Below are 16,574 nucleotides of genomic sequence, written 5' to 3'. Positions count from 1 at the left end.
AGAGCCAAACTCTTGAACCAAGAATACCATTTTGAAGAAAATGATTTTCTTGAGTCAAGAGAATAAATTCTTGAGCTCAGAAATTATTCTTGGTCTAAGAAAATTTTCTTGAGTCAAGAATTTATTCTCTTAATTCAAGAAAATCATTTTCTTCAAAATAGAATTCTTGGTTCAAGAGTTTGGCTCTTGAGTCAAGTCAATTTTTTTATCAGTGTAAGAATATATTTACAGCAAGTAAAATATATATTATTCTTCTTGTACTGTTTTCTCGCAATTACTATCGCAAAAAATTGTTTAATTGAATCCAAATCTCTATTCCAATTTTAAAATTAAATGTTAATTTAGAAAGAGATTAAAACTTTAATAACTTGAGGATTTATCTTCAAGTTCAATATTATTTAGGCATAATAATATTGTTAAAAATAGTTGATAATAAAATTTATAAATCTTCTTCTCAAATCGATGTGTTAAATGATCGAAAATGTATCAAGTGGAAGAAGTATCGAATTTAACTATTTAATGGTGCATAACTATTCTATGAATTCCGCTCTGTTAATGAAAACTTGGAACTACTTCTCGCCACTTATCTACTGAATCGGAACTATTTACTGTTGATAAAATTTGTTTCACTATAATTAACAGAAAATATGAAAAAAAATCAAGAATACTATAAAAAAATTTGCAAAATCTAAAAGTCCGCGCTTCACAGAGCTCATTTTCAAGAAAAATATAAATCGTATGACTGGCTTATTTGTATTATATGGACAATTAATCAAATTTGGCTTCAGTTTTAGATCAGTAAAAATTACTCATTTTAAATATCAATTACTAATTATTTTAATGTCTTTCATTAAAGGTAATTTTTTTTCTCATAGAACATAGAACAGTCAATTGTTTACAAATTGAATTTAAGAAATATTGATATCATTAAATTTAATATAAGGCACGCAGTAGCCTATCAGATCCGGCCCTTGCACTAATGAATATTTTCAATATTTAAGTGTATTATGCTGCTCAGCCCAAAAAAAATAAAACGAATCTAACCACAAAAGTTTACTCCCTGCCGTAATCGCTCATGGCCTTAGTAGTTTATGTGACTCAAATTAAAAAAAAAAAATTTTAATATAATTAGTAGAAACATTGGGAAAATATAAAATAAATTCAACAATATCGTAAAATTTACTATTACAATCAATTTGCTTAAAAGAAAAATTCTTTTCTTCTATAATAAATGTTTGAAACAATAAATTGACTCTTATTTTTAGTAAAATTATCTATAATTGTTTTTCTTGTATCTAATAAAATAATATTCTGATTAAAGTAAAAAATTACCGTGAATTAGAGAGTGTTTTCATTAAATTTAAGAAACTAATATTTGTTACAAATAACTCGAGCCAACAAATAAAATTCTTAATTGAAGTAATAAATCTTCAAAATAAGTAATTTAGTTCAATAAAAGTAACTCATTTCAAATATCGATTAATAATTGCTTGAAGAAAATTTTTTTTCCTCAGTAAAATAAAATTCATAAAAATATTTATAAGTGTAATCAATATAATTTAAAGTTATACTTTTCTTAAATGATGTATTGTATGCTATGATTAATTTAATTTGTTGTGTTTATTATAAAGAATAGATACGTCAATTATAATAATAACAATTTTAAAAAAACATACCAAATCGTATAATCTTGCTTATAATCGGGACCTCCAGAGTAACCTGGAAGCCAATGAAGTGTCACTGAAAATTGCGAGGCGGTACCAGTGACATTGTAAGGCGCATGTGGCTGAGATCCTTCCACGATTAATTGAGTCGATGAAAGAATAACTGCTACTTCATTAGAAGCAACACATTGATAATAACCAAAATCATTTCGACGTAAGCCTTCTATCGTCAGATTACCACCCACCATTTTTGCTCTATTGCGTTCCAAGGGCGCGCCATTCGCCTATTTTTTATAAAAAATTAAATAGCTAGTAATGAAATCAAAGCTGCGAAGCGAAAAATTCATAGTTTTAATTAATAAATTGATTGCCGGGATGTTATTTTATTATAAATTTGTTTTTCCATCAATTGATTTTTTTAATTAAAAGGAAATTAATTCAATCAATTAAAAAAATAAAGTTAATTATTGAAAAATTCTGGAGCGATAGTTTTTGAAAGATAAATAATTAAATTATATTGATGGAGTTGGAAATTGGAAGAATTGAAATAATTCAATTATAAAAAATAAAAAAAAAAAAATTTATCTAAAAAAACTGAAAATATTTTCTTTTTACGAACCCTTTGCCATTGAATCGTTGGCTTTTCTGTTCCTTCAGCTTCTTGAGCATCACAAGCCATTTCAACATTTTCACCGATTTTCCTTTGATACATCGGTTCGGGCTCCAATGTAAATACCGGGGGATTTCTCACTAAAACCTCCATAGGTCCTGATCCACCTTGTGTTCCATGAGCATTATAAGGCGTACATGTGTACTTTCCCTGATGATTTTCGTTAACGCGAGTAAAAAGTAGAGAACCATTATTCATTATAACGATATCCTTAGTCTGATAAGGTTCAAGAAGACGTTTATCTTTGGTCCATGTCACGTATTGTAGAGGAGGGTTGGCTTTAATATAACACTGAACGACACCAGCCAATCGGAACGGTAAAAATTGGATTGTAGGTGTAAAAGTCACCTTTGCAGGATCTTAAAAATAAAAAAATAAATTATTAGATTATTTATGAGGGAAATTAAGTCAGGGCGCAATATTAGTTTCTAGGTTCTACACAATGTGTTTAATTATCATCAGCAACTGTATAAATTCAGTCATCTTTAGACTGTTCAGTATGATAATGATGATTCACAACTTCATACATAAAATTTACATTTATTAGCTATCAAGAAACTCAGACGTTTTGCATCGACCGCCTGTTCCTTAGGACGCTTAATATTTTTTGAATACTTAATTCTAAGATAGCGACCGCAGTTTTAACAAAATTATGCTTGAAGATGAAAATAATTATTATTTATTGGCACTCGAAATTGATAAGATAATATATAAGAAGGTATTCTAATAATATTAATTAAGTATATGAAGTATTTCAAATAATATTAATTAGTAGTAATTGTTAATTTAACAACCCCAATACCAATAAATAAACCAAACTATTTATTTATAGGGTTAAACTGGTTTTTCTCAAGCGCAGTTTATGATTTACCTCTGATTTTATTCCGATAACCAGCCGTTAGCGCGAGTTGCTTTTACTCGCTTGCCAATTAACTGGTTCGGGTTCGCGTCCTGCGGGCCATCGTTATTTTGTTTTTTTTTTATTTTTAAATAATTAAATTTAATAATAAATAACAGTATTGGCTAATTACTTTTATTCCTAAGAATTAATTATTAATTATGATTATTGAAATTATCTGTTAAATGAGAAGAATATTTTGCAAAATAATTAAAAAGTTCAACAGTATATTTTTTAAATAATAGAACAAAAATTTAAGTAGCATAATTAAGCTAAAATATTTGTATATTTTAATCAATGTTACGTGTGAGCCTACACCTGGTTATTTACCTGTCACGTAACCAGACCTCCGGACTAGCTCAGCGTTTCACTGAAAAATATTTAGATGTTGATAAAAGGGTGGGTCGCTCAGTGAATGAAGAATATTCGTGAATTACGGTACTAATTGTTTATTGAGCGTCCCCAAAGCATGGGAGTTGCCCGAAATGGCCCTGAGAGTCTCTTTTACAAACTAATTCTATTTATGAAAGCAAATCTAATCCAGTACAATAATCCATTTGATGCAATACTTTTGATTCTATAACTGAGAGAGAGAGAGAGATGGGACAGCAACGAGAATTAGAGTCTTAGGAGACAATTAATTACGATGCAAGACAGCTCGGACTCGACATAGATTCGGACAGACTAAACGACTGACTGTTTACAAGTGGCCGCTCCTCCTGGAGGTCCCAGGTTTATGTAACCTCGGTCGCGGATGCCGCCAAACACCTGTATCACTGCGCGGAACTTGTATTATTCCGCGGTTGAACTCAGATTATTCCGCCTTTAGGAACTAGGTGGTTATTTTCAAGTTCCCTAGTCAGCAGAAAATGGTATCAAGGCGCCGAAAGCGGTTCCCTGTGCTAGAGTACCTGTTTGCTCGGTTCCCATGAGAAAGCGTCTCCTCAGCAACACGTGCAAGCAGCGATTCTCGGTAACCAGAGTCAGGCTAGAAATACAACGGAAATTCGGTGTCTAATTCAGGTGGGCAAGTTGGCCCATCGATTTATAGAAAATATATATAGAATATCATAATATTGACGGGGGGGTAGGCCCACCCGTCACATGCTCCCCCGGCTAAAAAAAGAAAGCCAATCTCCTAAATGGTATTAGGAATCTATTACCTTGGAGTCCCGATTTATTTAACGCGTTTTTTTTCTTATCTAAATTGCTGTACCACCCTCTGCTCAGACTAAATAATTGGAACCCTAAGAGACTTCTTTACATTCTAGAATAATAATGAATATATAGATAATAGTGTATTACATTTACATATAATAATGAATATATATATCGAGCCAAATCCTGATGCTGAGATTCTGTGCTGAAGATGATCTGTGTCGGGAAAGGATAATGCCTAATTATTCTGTAACTTGTTCTCTGTATTAATGGAATTACGTATTTGTAAATTATTTGCTGATGAAAAATTATCACTTCGATGTCTATGATTCCCAACAGTAACCTTATGCCGTCGTTTCTTGTTCCCGTCAGTAGATCTGAGTTACTATTTTCTTCTAAAATCTCTTCTAATCCTTGTTTTATAACAGTTGGCGAATATACGTCACGAATTGCTTGACCTTCGTATGCTGCTAGACTAGCAAAAAATGCTGTAGCGGTGATTTTGTCTATTAGTATAATTTCAGCATCTATTTCCTCCAGATGGTTCCGTTTACTATTTTTAGACCTCCTTGATTGGGGTTGATAATCCATTCGCCCTTTTCTGTTCTTCTTATCTTTTCTCCACTTTCCTTGATTTTAAAGATTTCTTGATGGTATTGTAGGGTTTCAGCGGTGGTAAATGCTTCCCGTATACTGCAGCGGTGAATGCTATCGCGCATTCGGGTCTTCATTCGTCTGATCTGTTCTCTCCATTCCCTGTATTGGCTGCTCGATTCTTCTTTCGCTACCTCGTTTATCTTCTCTTCCAAAATTCCGATTTTCCTTTCCTCGTCCTCGATGTTCATAAAGGTTATAATTGTTTTGTTGCGGGCGAATGGCCGATACTCTCCTATATCCTCTGAGTACAATCCCCTCCTGTTGTCCAAAGCGATGACCCTAGACAAGGATCCCCGAGTTGGCTCCATCAAGGCACTGGAATAATAATAAACATAAACAACTCACACCCTTTCCCCGTTTTTTTTTTTTTTTTTTTTTGTGTTACGATTATGCATATTTATGTGTATATGTGTATGTATTATGGCTTAATGCTAAAGTAAATATCTTTCTTTTAGAATCGCGACTCTTCTTCCTCGGTTTTTCCCAGATTTCGTTTTTGTCGTCCCATTTTTTCTTCATTACTGTTTCTCAGTGGCTCCTTGGCTAGATGCAACAGTAAGTGAGTTATGGACGATAATATTGCTCCTAGTAGATATAGACTCCAACCGTAGGCCCTGTGTAACGTGTATCCGTGAACTGCCGTGTCGATTATTATTTTTAAGAATTTTAACACCATGATTACTCCGATTACTCCGGCACTGGTTGTGCCAAATATTAAGAATCCTCCCCAAAATTTATCCCATTGTTTTTTCGCGAAATTTTCAATGTCTGCCTCGTCGATGAACTTTGCCATGGATATTCCCGAATTTCCTGAAATTGTCCTTCCGGTGGCTCCTCTTACTATGGTATTTACCGTTGCAGGTGTTTCTACTGGTAGCATTATTCTGTTCCTTAGTTTTTCAAGATCCTTTTCTGTGTATATTCCACTCGTTGCCACATGCTTTAGGTCTTCGTAGCTCCAAGTTGGTGTCGTTAATGGGCTCAATGTTTGTGGTCTGACTATATCTTCGAAGTCGGGTTTCATTACAATCCATGCTCCGTCTATTTCGTACCCTACTGCCAACAGCTGGTTACAATCCACCATCGTTCCTCCTTTGATCAGCATCCTCGACTTCGGGGTTAGGAACCAACTCTCATTCTTATATTTTACTGGTAGTTCTTGATAACACTCCTGTGTTTTTGTTAATGTCACTTCTACTACTACACATTTTATTAAATATATTATTTCTCCGGCGAGACTTGCGTAATATCCTGGGCCCTTCATTATGGCGTAAGCAAATTCTTCTGGTTTAAGTCCTGAGAACATAAGTGCATTGGAAATTACCTGCCACTCTACTTCACATTTGTGCAGCAATATGTCTCTGTATAGAGCTTTCATTTGACGTTTGATATGTTTTTCTACGTATATAAATTTTGAATTTATGCATGTGAAGATATCTAAATCGTGCGTTGCGATCGGTCGCGTTCTCGCTCCGTGTTCTCCTGGTTTTAATATCCTGATTAATAGTTTCGGGTGTTCTGTTTGAATTAATTTGTAACCACAAACTTCTTTTTCCATTTTCTTTGACAGGGCGAAGGTCATCTCCTCTGTGTTTAGAGTATAAATTTCTGGTTCTCCCGGTTCACCCGATAGAATCAATCCCGGACCCTCATAGTGTGAGATGGTTGGCTGTACAAGAATCATCCCTGATGACTTTCCAAAACACATAATTCCCTGATTGGTCGATACACTCTCCTTCTGCCCAGTCGCATCTTGATCCGCTTCCTAAAATTATTTTGTTACTGGCTCGTTCAATAGTCGCATAATAGTTCTTGATTGTAATTTTTACGGTCGCCTCCACGATAACTCCGTCCCATGTGCCAAATGGATCGCTGTATGAAACTCCCGTGCATTTTCCATCCACTGTTGTTTTTCCTGCTAATATTATGATCCGAAAATCCGTACTATTTCTTTTTACTCCCTCTATAAACCCTGAATCACCCATTCTTAAACTCCCGTCTTCTTGTAACTTTTTGCATTGTCTGTAATCAAGTTCATAAATGTATTCTTGTCTTCCGTTCGTTACTCTACACTTCCGCACTTCAATATTTCCGAATTCCGCTAGCTGCAGCAATTGTAGAGTTACAGCTTCTTCTCTTGGGTTCTTGAGGGGAATGTTGCACTCTCCTACTGTAACTGCTGACATCGTTGTCACGTTCATTGAAATTCCTCCGCAATCATATCCTATTAATGCCTGTGTTGTCTGGACGATCAGCAGCATCAGTGGTAACAATCTTTTTATTGTTATACTCATTCTGGAAAATTTTTATGGCATTAATTTACAAAGGAAATTGTATATTTTCCTCTGGATCGACAGGATTTTCTCTACTTTTCTTTGATGAATAATACCATTAGGCATGAAACGACAATTTCGAATTACTTATCTAATTACCCTTAAAATTATTAATTATGAATTTTTTTTTTTTTTTTTTTAATCTACCAATCATTATTGTTATCTAAATATAATTATTCTTAAATCTTAATCATTTTTTCAACGACTGAGTACATATCCTGCCGTAGATTTATTCCCCATGAAATATGAGAACACAAGGATAGAGTTATTCTTTTCTCATCTGTATCGCTTCTCCAGACGTGCTGACAGTGCTTTTCTAAGTACGTTATCTATGCTGGACCCGGTGGTCCCACTTGCGTCTACTTAATTAGAATACTTATTCCGCTCCGACTGATCACATCTCTAGCAGTGACAGTTTAATAATTAAAGAAATCTTCAAAGAAAAGGGGAGAAAAAAAAATTTTTTTCCATTCAATATGTCCAATTATATCTCGACCTCTCATTTCCTTCGACGCCTACAAGTCTCCAATAGGACTGACGGGGTAAGTTATTATAAGATTATATATTTTTTGTTTTAATTTAAACGAATTATCATAGCTAATTCTGAATCATTGAAATAAATAATAGTAACTACAGAACGCGTTAAAAAAAATTCTTATCGATTAAATGAGATTTCTCAGAAAACTCGTTTTTTTTCTGATGAATTCGGATGAGAGCGTGGTATTCATGGGGGCTATGGGCTTGATAACACGACAACTTTGCAAAACTTGTGAAAATTGCGTTTCGATACAGTTAATCTTTTTTTTTCGATCATAAACAGAATTGAAATAACTATCAACAAGCAGAAACTATACATATATGATAGTATAATTTCTAACCCCCCATATTCCTACAGAATTATCATTTACGGAATTTCAATCTTTCAAATGTGGGTCAGTAGGGATTCTCGCTGCTAAATTAGTAATTTTCAACATATTACTATTTTAAAGTCAGGTCCTATTGCTGGCCCTTATCGGTAGATACAGAAAGAAAAAGAAAAATTTATTTCGAGCATTAAATCCCGGTTTTAATGCAAAATCCCCATTTCATTCCCCTTTTTGTACTCAGTCGTTGTTTTTACCTTCTCTATGGAGAAAAATTTTCACACATATATATGTGTACATGTGTAACTTATTTTATTTTATATCGATTTCCGTTCTGGAAGGAATTACATTTCCCAAGTAATGCGTTAGTATATGTAGTTTCATTTTAGTAGCTGCTTGGCTTCTCATACTTTCTAATCGTGCCCCAAATTTTGCTGTGCTCTCATTCTCTTCTTGCAGTAATTTTGTTAGCCGATTTAATATTGCGAAGAAGTCTTCGGTATGCCCAGAATTTTGTCGCAACTTTTCTATGACCCCTTTAATTGTCCGAGCTGTCTTCATGACCGTCCTCATGCTGCCTACTGCGACGCCTGAAGATCTGGACGCTAATTTACTACTATTCGGTGCCCTTTCCGAATGATTGATCGATCTTCCTTTTTTCTTGGAGCCCTTTCGGTAACGTTTTCTTTTGCCGCTGGCCGTTAATTTATCCTCTGCGTGGCTTGTGTTCCTCATCTTTGTAGTAGCTCCTTCTATTTCTTTATTTCTTTCTTTTCTGGAGACACTTGTTTGACCTCTCTCTCTCTTTTTCAATTTATTTTCTTGTTTCACTGAATTCCTTATTTCCTCGGGGACACTTGTTTTAATTACTTTTCTTATTCCAGTTACCTTATTTCTTAATTGCACTTTACTTCAATTCTTCCTATTTCAATCAATTTCCTATTTAAATAACTTTCCTTATTATATCACTTTTTCTATGTCAATTATTCTTCTTTTTCTTGATTCCTTTTCCTATTTCACTTATTTTCCTTATCTCAATTCACTTTTCCTATTTTCAATTATTCTTCTTTGTCTGGATTATTTTTTTCTATTTCACTTATTTTTCTTTTTTCAATTAACTTTTCCTATTTTCAATTATTCTTCTTTTTCTGGATTACTTTTTCTATTTCACTTATTTTCTTGTTTCAATTCACTTTTCCTATTTTCAATAATTCTTCTTTTTCTGGATTACTTTTTCTATTTCACTTATTTTTCTTTTTTCAATTCACTTTTCCTATTTTCAATTATTCTTCTTTTTCTGGATTACTTTTTCTATTTCACTTATTTTCTTGTTTCAATTCACTTTTCCTATTTTCAATAATTCTTCTTTTTCTGGATTACTTTTTCTATTTCACTTATTTTTCTTGTTTCAATTCACTTTTCCTATTTTCAATTATTCTTCTTTTTCTGGATTACTTTTTCTATTTCACTTATTTTTCTTGTTTCAATTCACTTTTTCTATTTTCAATAATTCTTCTTTTTCTGGATTACTTTTTCTATTTCACTTATTTTTCTTGTTTCAATTCACTTTTCCTATTTTCAATTATTCTTCTTTTTCTGGATTACTTTTTCTATTTCACTTATTTTTCTTGTTTCAATTCATTTTTCCTATTTCCAATTATCTTCTTTATTTCAATTCACTTTTTCATTTTCAATTATCTTCTTTTTTCAATTCACTTTTTCATTTTCAATTATCTTCTTATTTCAATTCACTTTTCATTTTCTTCAATAATTCTTACTTTTATACCCGGGTATTTCCTAGAGTTCTCAGTTTTTCCGATTTCTGGGTACTCACCACTAAATTTTCCGCACAATTCACTTCACTCAATTCACTTAGCTAGGCGACAACCACGTTGGGCGCCAATTTTTCTGTTACGTGTGAGCCTACACCTGGTTATTTACCTGTCACGTAACCAGACCTCCGGACTAGCTCAGCGTCTCACTGAAAAATATTTAGATGTTGATAAAAGGGTGGGTCGCTCAGTGAATGAAGAATACTCGTTAATTACGGTACTAATTGTTTATTGGACGTCCCCAAAGCATGGGAGTTGCCCGAAATGGCCCTGAGAGTCTCTTTTACAAACTAATTCTATTTATGAAAGCAAATCTAATCCAGTACAATAATCCATTTGATGCAATACTTTTGATTCTATAACTGAGAGAGAGAGAGATGGGACAGCAACGAGAATAAGAGTCTTAGGAGACAATTAATTACGATGCAAGACAGCTCGGACTCGACATAGATTCGGACAGACTAAACGACTGACTGTTTACAAGTGGCCGCTCCTCCTGGAGGTCCCAGGTTTATGTAACCTCGGTCGCGGATGCCGCCAAACACCTGTATCACTGCGCGGAACTTGTATTATTCCGCGGTTGAACTCAGATTATTCCGCCTTTAGGAACTAGGTGGTTATTTTCAAGTTCCCTAGTCAGCAGAAAATGGTATCAAGGCGCCGAAAGCGGTTCCCTGTGCTAGAGTATCTGTTCGCTCGGTTCTCATGAGAAAGCGTCTCCTCAGCAACACGTGCAAGCAGCGATTCTAGAAATACAACGGAAATTCGGTGTCTAATTCAGGTGAGCAAGTTGGCCCATCGATTTATAGAAAATATATATAGAATATCATAATATTGACGGGAGGGTAGGCCCACCCGTCACAATCAACAATATTAAATAGTTGAAATAAATAATTATGTTTTAATTTCAATTATATTGATAAAAGGATCACAGCACAAAATAATTTGATTTAATAATAAATAACAGTATTGTTAATTATTTTTCATTACAATAAAAAAAAAAAAATTTTACTTACAAAGTTTTTATACTGATGCGAATTTTTATGGCGGCAAGTATCAAAAGTACTACGTTACTCATTTTTAGTAAGTATAAATTTTTTAAATCTTGCATTGTCTTTTATAATAAATAAATAATGATAGAAGTTCAATCGACATTATTGAAATTGTTATTGCGTATTTGATTGAAAGTTTCTGTACAAATATATAAATTCTTGAACATGGAAATTTTCAATTATTGTATTTGATCAACGCAGTGTAAATTTTGTGATCGTCATTTATTTAAAAATGTCGATTTGTTTTTAATAACATTTCGTTGTTGACAGTTTTTATTCAATAGCACAATAAAGTAAGTTAGACATTCATTTTTATATTTAATATTTTTTATAATAATTAATAACCAATAAGATTGTGTAATTATTGTTTAAGATTTATAGATAATATGGGTGGATGCAGTTTTCCAGGCTGTCATAATAGCACTGAAAAACGTTTTAAAATTTTGTGATTTCCTCGGTGTCCTGATATCAGAAACCAATGGGTATCTGCTTGCAAAATTTTAAAACCAATCACAGATAATTCCCGTCTGTGCGAGGCATGAAAAAACCTTAGAACCATCTTAATTTTCTGTTTAGAAAAGAAGATTTAAAGTAATTAAAAACGAGATGTGGAAAAATTAAAAAACATTTGAGTTGACCACTATCTATAGATATACATTTAGCATGCAAAAAAAAATTCTTGACTGGAGGGTACATTTTCTTGGTTTAAGAAAATATTACGGAAGATTAAAAATTTCTTGAATGAAGTCAAAGTTTCTTGAGCCAAGAAAATTTCTTCTTGCTCCAAAATAACTTTTGTCTTCCTTAAAATTTTTTTGGAGTAAGTTTTTTTCTGTGGGTTATATCTGTTAAAATGTTTTTTTTTTTTAAATAAGGATATTTATAATTATTTAACAACGATAAATTTTATTTTATGTTGTCAACTCAATTATGCTGACAGGGACACTTCAGTAGAAGACTATTTGTCGTGGAAAGATATTCGTATAAATTGAAAACAAATGTTGTTCCCGATATTCTGGTACCTACTCCACCCAAACCTTTTGAGACTGATGATGGTGTTAATGATAATGATGATGATTCTGATGACAATCGTTCTTTAAATAATAAGAGGCGTAAGTCTGAAGTGTCTGATTTAACAAAACGTAAGTGTTAATTCATTTTGTATATTACTACATTTTTTTATGCTGTAAAATTAGAAATTAAAGTTAAGTTTATTTTTTCATGCAAATCAGCGTCTGGAAAAATAAATTTTTTAATTGTTATATAATAATTCCGGCTGGTTAAATATCAATATGGTAGGTTTAATTTGCGAGAGGGTAAGTGAATATTTGAAGAAGAATTATTAACTTCTGCTTGGTTTTTTCTATGATCTTTTATTTTAAATGTAGCATGACTACTCTACGTATAAAATCATATTTGATTTACAATTAATTTAAACAAATAATAATATTATTTGATGAAGTCATGGTTATGTGGGATTTTACAAAATTATAATACTGTTGTTTTTGTGTTATGGTGTTACTGCATACATGGACTTTATATCTATATACTTCTTGTACTCTTACTAAACAAAAAGATTAAGATGGTAATTATTTTGTAACAGGGTAATTTACCCTTGATCGGTAAAACCGATCACACGTGGTTATAATTCGACGCAGCACTGGCGCGTCTCGGTCTTCGGGACCCGACTAGTATTAAGTGGGAGGGGGAAGATTGAGGTTTCTTGGCTGATCGCTCAACATCAGTGAGGGAGAAGTAGTGAAGTGTTATTTAATAACCGATAATTCAATTGTTAATAATATTTTATTTAAGAATAATTAATTATTTTACTCAATTTAATTTGCTAGCTTGTGAACATTTCCTCCTGGGGATTTTACACCCGAGGAATGTTCTAGACCTCCTGGGTTAATAGTCGTGAGTAATTAGATTATTGAAATGGCCAGTAAATAATTATTAACATCTTAAGATTGGCTAAATTAAATTCATCTTTTGATTAATCAAATTTAATTAATTTCTGAACATCGAGAATTATTCCAATCAGCAACTCACGACTGGTCAAGCTTCGGTACCCGAGGTCGAGCTTAGTACGCTGTAACGAACAACGGAGTCCATTTTTGAGCGCGCAAATTCCTTGTGAATTTTATGACGCAGTGAATTCATAAAATTAATAACTGGACTATTATTATAAATTATAGCAATTGAATTATCAATTAATTATTATTTTTCATTGAATTATAACATTATTTATTTAAAAATACTATTTTATTATTGGAAAATTAAGTATTGAGAAAATTGCGACGAAATTAAAAATTGAAATAACCGCGGATAGTTTTCGGAATTTATTTTACGTCGAGATAATTTGTTGTTAATTAATTATCCAGTCGACAATAACAATAATAATAATTGTCTAGTCGGAAATTCCACGTGGTTGAATCTTATATTGAAATTGAAGCCTGTGAAAATTATAATAAGTAAAATTTAATACCATTATTCCGGTAAAATTCTTTGTAAAACTACTTATCAGTGTGGATTACGTCCGAGAAATTTAGTTAATTTTATAGAGAATATTCTGAGGATTATACAATGTACTGAGTATTAAACTCGTGGTAATTTTGAAATAAGTTTAGGCGTCGATTTTTAAGTCTGAAATTTTAAGTAGTAATTATTAATTGTGAAAATTGTTTATGATTTTAATCTCGAGCTAATGACTGAAGGAATTTTTAGTGATAATTTAACGTTGACTTTTTTGGAGTAATTTTGTAATCCGGAAATTAAAAGTAAAGTAGAGTCAGTGTGTGTGTGAGACGCGTGGGTTATGTGTGTGTGAATGCTACCAACGTTCCTTCGCAAGCGAGCAGTCCGTTTGCGAGGTGTTTCGCTGGCATAGAGCGTGAGGGTCCGGTGGACAGCGCGACTTAGTTAGAAACTGCAGTATAGACGCTCCATAAGAGGGTACCGTCAGGATTAAGAATTTTGATAGAGCGTGAAAGTCCGGTGGACAGCGCGACGTAAGAATAGTGTGGAGTGTGTGTGTGAGCTGCAGAGGCTTCTTGGCTTACGTTGCAGTCACTAGGCTGTTGCTTCTGTAGCCAGGCGTTATTGACAGCCCTCTTACACTGACGTCTTTGTACGAGGTGTCTTGTTGATAGGTAGATATAAGTTGTAGTAGCGACTTCCCGGTGGGAAGCGTGAAGTAAGAAAACCGTAGTAATAAGTCGTAGTATTAAGTGAGTTGTAAGTGAGTTGGAGTGCGTGCAAGTGCACGGGTTGTTATTTTATTTTGTTAATAAATTTTGGTGCCGTTGTTAAATAAAGATTTATTTCTTTCAGACCACCTTCCTCCACTCTCTCTCCCTGTAGATTATTAAGCTCAGCTCTGGTTTCAGGTTCCAGGAACCGCATTGAAAAATCCTGGTGGCGCCCTTGTTAATTTAGAATCATTTTTGCTAGGTATTGTTTTATTTCTATTAAATTAATTAAGGGGCCAATGAGCGGAGAAAACAACCGTTACAATTTACAAGTGGGGTCAACCCCTTTTTGGGCCATAACCAGTCCAATTATTTTGGTAATAATTGGGCCCAAAATTAACATTTTCAATTTTTTTTTGATATTGCTTGTTTTTATGGCGAATTTATGATAAAAAAATGTCGTGAAATTTGGCTCGTGTTTTTGGATAAAATTTCTATTTTATATTTTTTCGATATCTTTTCTTTTGAAAAGTACATAAAAAAACGAACAATTAAAAAAAAATTGATCAATTTGATCAAAAAATAAAAAAATTAACGTGCGCAAGCATGGGTTGACCCCACTTGTAAATAATTACCATTAAAAATTATTGAAAAATATTTCATTTTCAAATATTTTAACATGTGAAATTATTTTTGATCCTTTTGTTTAATAAGGGTAATGTTCATCGGTAAAATGTTAACTTTAATATGTTAATAATATCTTTTGTCATTGGTAAATACTAATAAAGTTAATTGTAAATATTCTAGGATTAGAAATCTCAGTAAATGAAAATACTGAAGTCTCTGGTGATGAAGCTATACCGGGAACTTCGAACCAACATACTCAATCAAGTAAGTATGCTCCAAAATCATCTCGGGAGTTATTGTTAGAGCAGCAGCTTCATGAGCTCCAGAACGAGAATAATGCATTGAAAAATGAGGTAATATAAAAAATTAAATAATTATGTATTCCAAATTAGTTAATCATGAAATGATTTTTATTTTGAAGTACGAATAATTGATTAAGTACTAATTAATTCGATTTCAGGTTGCTCATTTGACACAAAAATCAACAACATTGGATGATAACTTGAAAAAATTCTTGAATCCTGATCAGTTGTTGTTTTTGAAAGGCAGTGCTTTGACGAACTCCAAACCTTGGTCAGAGGATACTATCAAAAAAGGTCTGCGAATCCGATTATTGATGGGCACTAAGGCTTATAAAAGTTTGAGGGACAATGAAGGATTTCTTTTACCTGCTTTTTCCACGCTTTATAATCGCCTGTCGGGATTTAATTTTGCTCCTGGAACTTTCCACAGTATCATTGAGTGGCTGGGGATAAAAATTCAACAAGAGCAAGACGAAACTGCTCGTTATTGTGTGCTGGCATTAGATGAAATGTCAATTCATCCAGCAGTTGAATATGATCGTGCTCTTGGAAATTTTATTGGATTAGTGACTCCACAATTGGCAAGAGACTCGAATGAAGCTGATTCGATGGCTTCCCATGCAATTTCATTCGTTGCTCGTGGGTTAACCAGCCATTGGAAGCAATTGGTGGGCTATGCTTTGACAGGAAAATCAGTAACCTCGGAACTTCTCTGGAATTATGTTCAAGAAATAATAAAAGAGCTTTATCAGCAGGGCATTATCGTCAAATGCATTTCAACAGATGAAGGGCCAACTAATGTAGGTATGTGGACATTAAATAGCATTACATCTAGCCGCTATTTAATTTTCTCATTTAGCCTACATCCATCAAATCCAGATGAACGTCTTCATTGGACTTCAGATGTTCCACACGTGCTAAAACGCATTTGGTCTCAATTGTTGAAAACAAAGTTTATTCTGAGCTCGCCTATCGTCGAAGCAAACAACTTAACATCGCCTACAGTTGATATTTCCCATGTTCGACAATTAGTTGAGTTACAATCACTTGGTGGGCCTGTATTAGTGATAGGTCTTACTGCTGCAATCCTGGACCCATCGCAGTTTGACAAAATGCATGTTGGACTGACTAAAAAGATTTTCAGCAATGAAATGGGACATGCGTTAGTTTTATCAGCTCAAACTGGTCTTCTTCCTCAAGAAGCTTTCACTACCAGATGGTTTATTTTATTATGTAGCCAATGGTACGAATCGATGGTTTGTCGCCATAAGAGTAATTCCCTTGGGAATGATGAAGCTTCCTTAGAGCGTGTACAATTCCTCCAAAATTT

General features: G+C 33.3%; 1 protein-coding gene across 19 annotated transcripts in view; it reads right to left on the bottom strand.

Moving 5' to 3' along the window:
* Positions 1 to 16,574, bottom strand: part of LOC123270923 (protein turtle-like) — a 190,642-nt gene that overhangs the window by 26,724 nt on the left and 147,344 nt on the right. For all 19 annotated transcript variants that reach the window (XM_044737092.1, XM_044737088.1, XM_044737097.1 and 16 more), the window contains 2 exons: positions 2,284 to 2,693; positions 1,677 to 1,948 (listed from right to left, as the gene is read on the bottom strand). In XM_044737092.1, the coding sequence (XP_044593027.1) occupies positions 1,677 to 1,948; positions 2,284 to 2,693 (682 nt within the window). The remainder of the gene's footprint in view (positions 1 to 1,676; positions 1,949 to 2,283; positions 2,694 to 16,574) is intronic.

This window comes from Cotesia glomerata, linkage group LG8 (genome assembly GCF_020080835.1).
Source record: "Cotesia glomerata isolate CgM1 linkage group LG8, MPM_Cglom_v2.3, whole genome shotgun sequence".
Lineage (NCBI taxonomy): Eukaryota > Metazoa > Arthropoda > Insecta > Hymenoptera > Braconidae > Cotesia > Cotesia glomerata.
Note: the sequence above shows the minus strand (reverse complement) of the source record. Positions and strands in the feature narration are given on the sequence as shown.